The 2,082-nt window shown below is 45.1% G+C and overlaps 1 protein-coding gene across 1 annotated transcript; it reads left to right on the top strand.

Annotated features, from left to right (window-relative positions):
- Window positions 1–870: 870 nt before the first annotated feature.
- Window positions 871–1,653, top strand: TEOVI_000137500 (uncharacterized protein; the record flags this gene model as incomplete). Its single annotated transcript, XM_067224609.1, has 1 exon — window positions 871–1,653. One exon carries the CDS (start codon window positions 871–873, stop codon window positions 1,651–1,653), a length of 783 nt encoding a protein of 260 aa, XP_067080710.1.
- Between the last annotated feature and the right edge of the window lie 429 nt (window positions 1,654–2,082).

Here is a 2,082-nt window from a genome sequence, read left to right as displayed (position 1 = left end):
CCCCCCCCCCCCAATCACATAATTCCAAACCGATTTTCCTCTTTCATTTTTTTTCTACATTGCGGTTTCGCTCCCACTTGCATTTTCTTTCCATTCAGTAACTCTCCACCCACCAAAAAGTCCCCCTTTATATGCCAGTTTACCTTTAGTTCCCATTTTTGTTGATTGCTTTTTTTTTTAAAAAAAAATTGTTATTATCATTTCCTTTTGACCTCTAATTATATTTGAGTGCGTTTGTTCTTAGGTATATTTCTTCCATGGAAAACGCAGGAGAATGAGAAGGAGGGGACGCGTTTGTATGTTTTGACTCGAAGGAAGGGGGGACGGGGGAACGGAGATGTAACGGCTATTTGTCATCGCATATGTTTTTTTTTTCTTAAGCGGGATAATATGTCACGAAATAGAAGGAGCCCGGAGGTCGTTTGCACCGCCGGTGTGGTGGTAAGCAGTAGATGAAAGTTTTAATGTTAATATATTGAAGTTGTGAGTCTGAACGGGGAAAACTGATTCCAGCGGTGCACCCTACCACTGGTTGCATGAAGTGTAAGCGATTACAGGAAAATAAAAAAAGACAGGTGGAAGGACAATCTTTCGACAAAGCAGAAGGGGAAAAAGTGATGGGGGTCATATTTATCACTTCTCTCTTCTCTCCTCACACCTTCTTTGTCAAAACTTTAGGAGGTAAAGCATCCTTCCTGACGATCACTTAAACGGATTCTTGGCCTTGTGGAAGCAGTAGCAGAAAATCAACAAGAGGAATATACATATATATACCAAAGGAAGAAGGCTCTCCGCTTCTAATTGTATTAGTGCTGTAATCACACTGAGTTTTTGCACCGTTTCCGCACTCCAGCACAAACGATATTTCGAATGTCTGTTTCCCCCAAGCGGAGCCTGCAGGCGTCACATTCCTCCACTTTTGTCGGAAAGACGGTGCCGTCATATGTACTTTCACCAGTTATTGAGCAGCACCATCTGCTTTGGCAGTGGCGCACGGTGCTTTGGCGGAACCGGCTTCATGCCGTGCCTTTTCTTCTTCACTGGGCACCGGGCGTCCCTGCAAAACAGCCCTTTCTTCACCACACAACTGCTGAACTTATTCTCACATCAGGTCAAGAGGTGGCATCGGCACCTGCAGCAGCAAACTACCGGAATTCACCGCACCGTTTCGGCGAGCTTATTGTTCCATCACCCGCTGGAGGTCTTCATGCAACGATTTCAGGACAAGCGGGAGAAGTACACCCCCTGACACGATGGGTAGACGATTTGTTCGATTTCCCACAGCAGAGTGCGATACCAGGTGAGGCAGTGGTAAATCATGAAGAGAGCATAAGCTCTACCGATTCATGGAGACACGTGCCGTCAATTTATCACAATGTTGTTGGATGTGGTTTGGCGGAACTAATCTTGGCCGTTGACCGGCTTGCAGCATTGCTTGCACGGCGACACATAACATTGGCTAATGCGTGCTGGGCTGTTTTAGCTGACAGCAAAGCGGATCTCAAACCGTTTTTGCGGTACAGTGCCTTGGATATTGAGCGAGAAGTACTCGTAATGGCAAAGGCACATGAAATGATAAATGTTTCACTGGGCGATGCCATGAGGCGACCGCTTTTAACAATTGAAGATTATCCATCGATGGCCGGATGGTAGTGGCGAGTGTTTACAACAGTGTCGGGGTCGTGTCTGATGATTGTCTCGCTCATATTAACCTCTTGGGTGCGCTTATTGTTTCCCTCTCTCCATCAACTACTATTTCATATTGTCTTCATTGACTTTTGGTCAAAGTTTGTCAGTTTGTTTTTATTTTGTTTTCCGGAAAGGAAATATACGAATGCCTGTGGAGGTGTGTGTGTATGTGTACGTCCTTTTCTTTCTTAACATCACCATGCTGCAACTCTGGAAAATGAGTATGGTTGCAAGCGATTACTTTTATTCGTTTCTGTTTTCCGTTTCCTCACGGATGTGTGTCAGCTCAAAACCTCCCCATTTCCTATCGGTTTGAGCGTTGTAAATTCTTATCGTCCCGTGTGTTCCTTTTTAGTTTGAAGTCACAGCACTCTCCGTGGTCGTTTTGTTCCT

This window comes from Trypanosoma equiperdum (assembly GCF_001457755.1).
Source record: "Trypanosoma equiperdum strain OVI genome assembly, contig: ctg_355, whole genome shotgun sequence".
NCBI lineage: Eukaryota > Euglenozoa > Kinetoplastea > Trypanosomatida > Trypanosomatidae > Trypanosoma > Trypanosoma equiperdum.
Note: the sequence above shows the minus strand (reverse complement) of the source record. Positions and strands in the feature narration are given on the sequence as shown.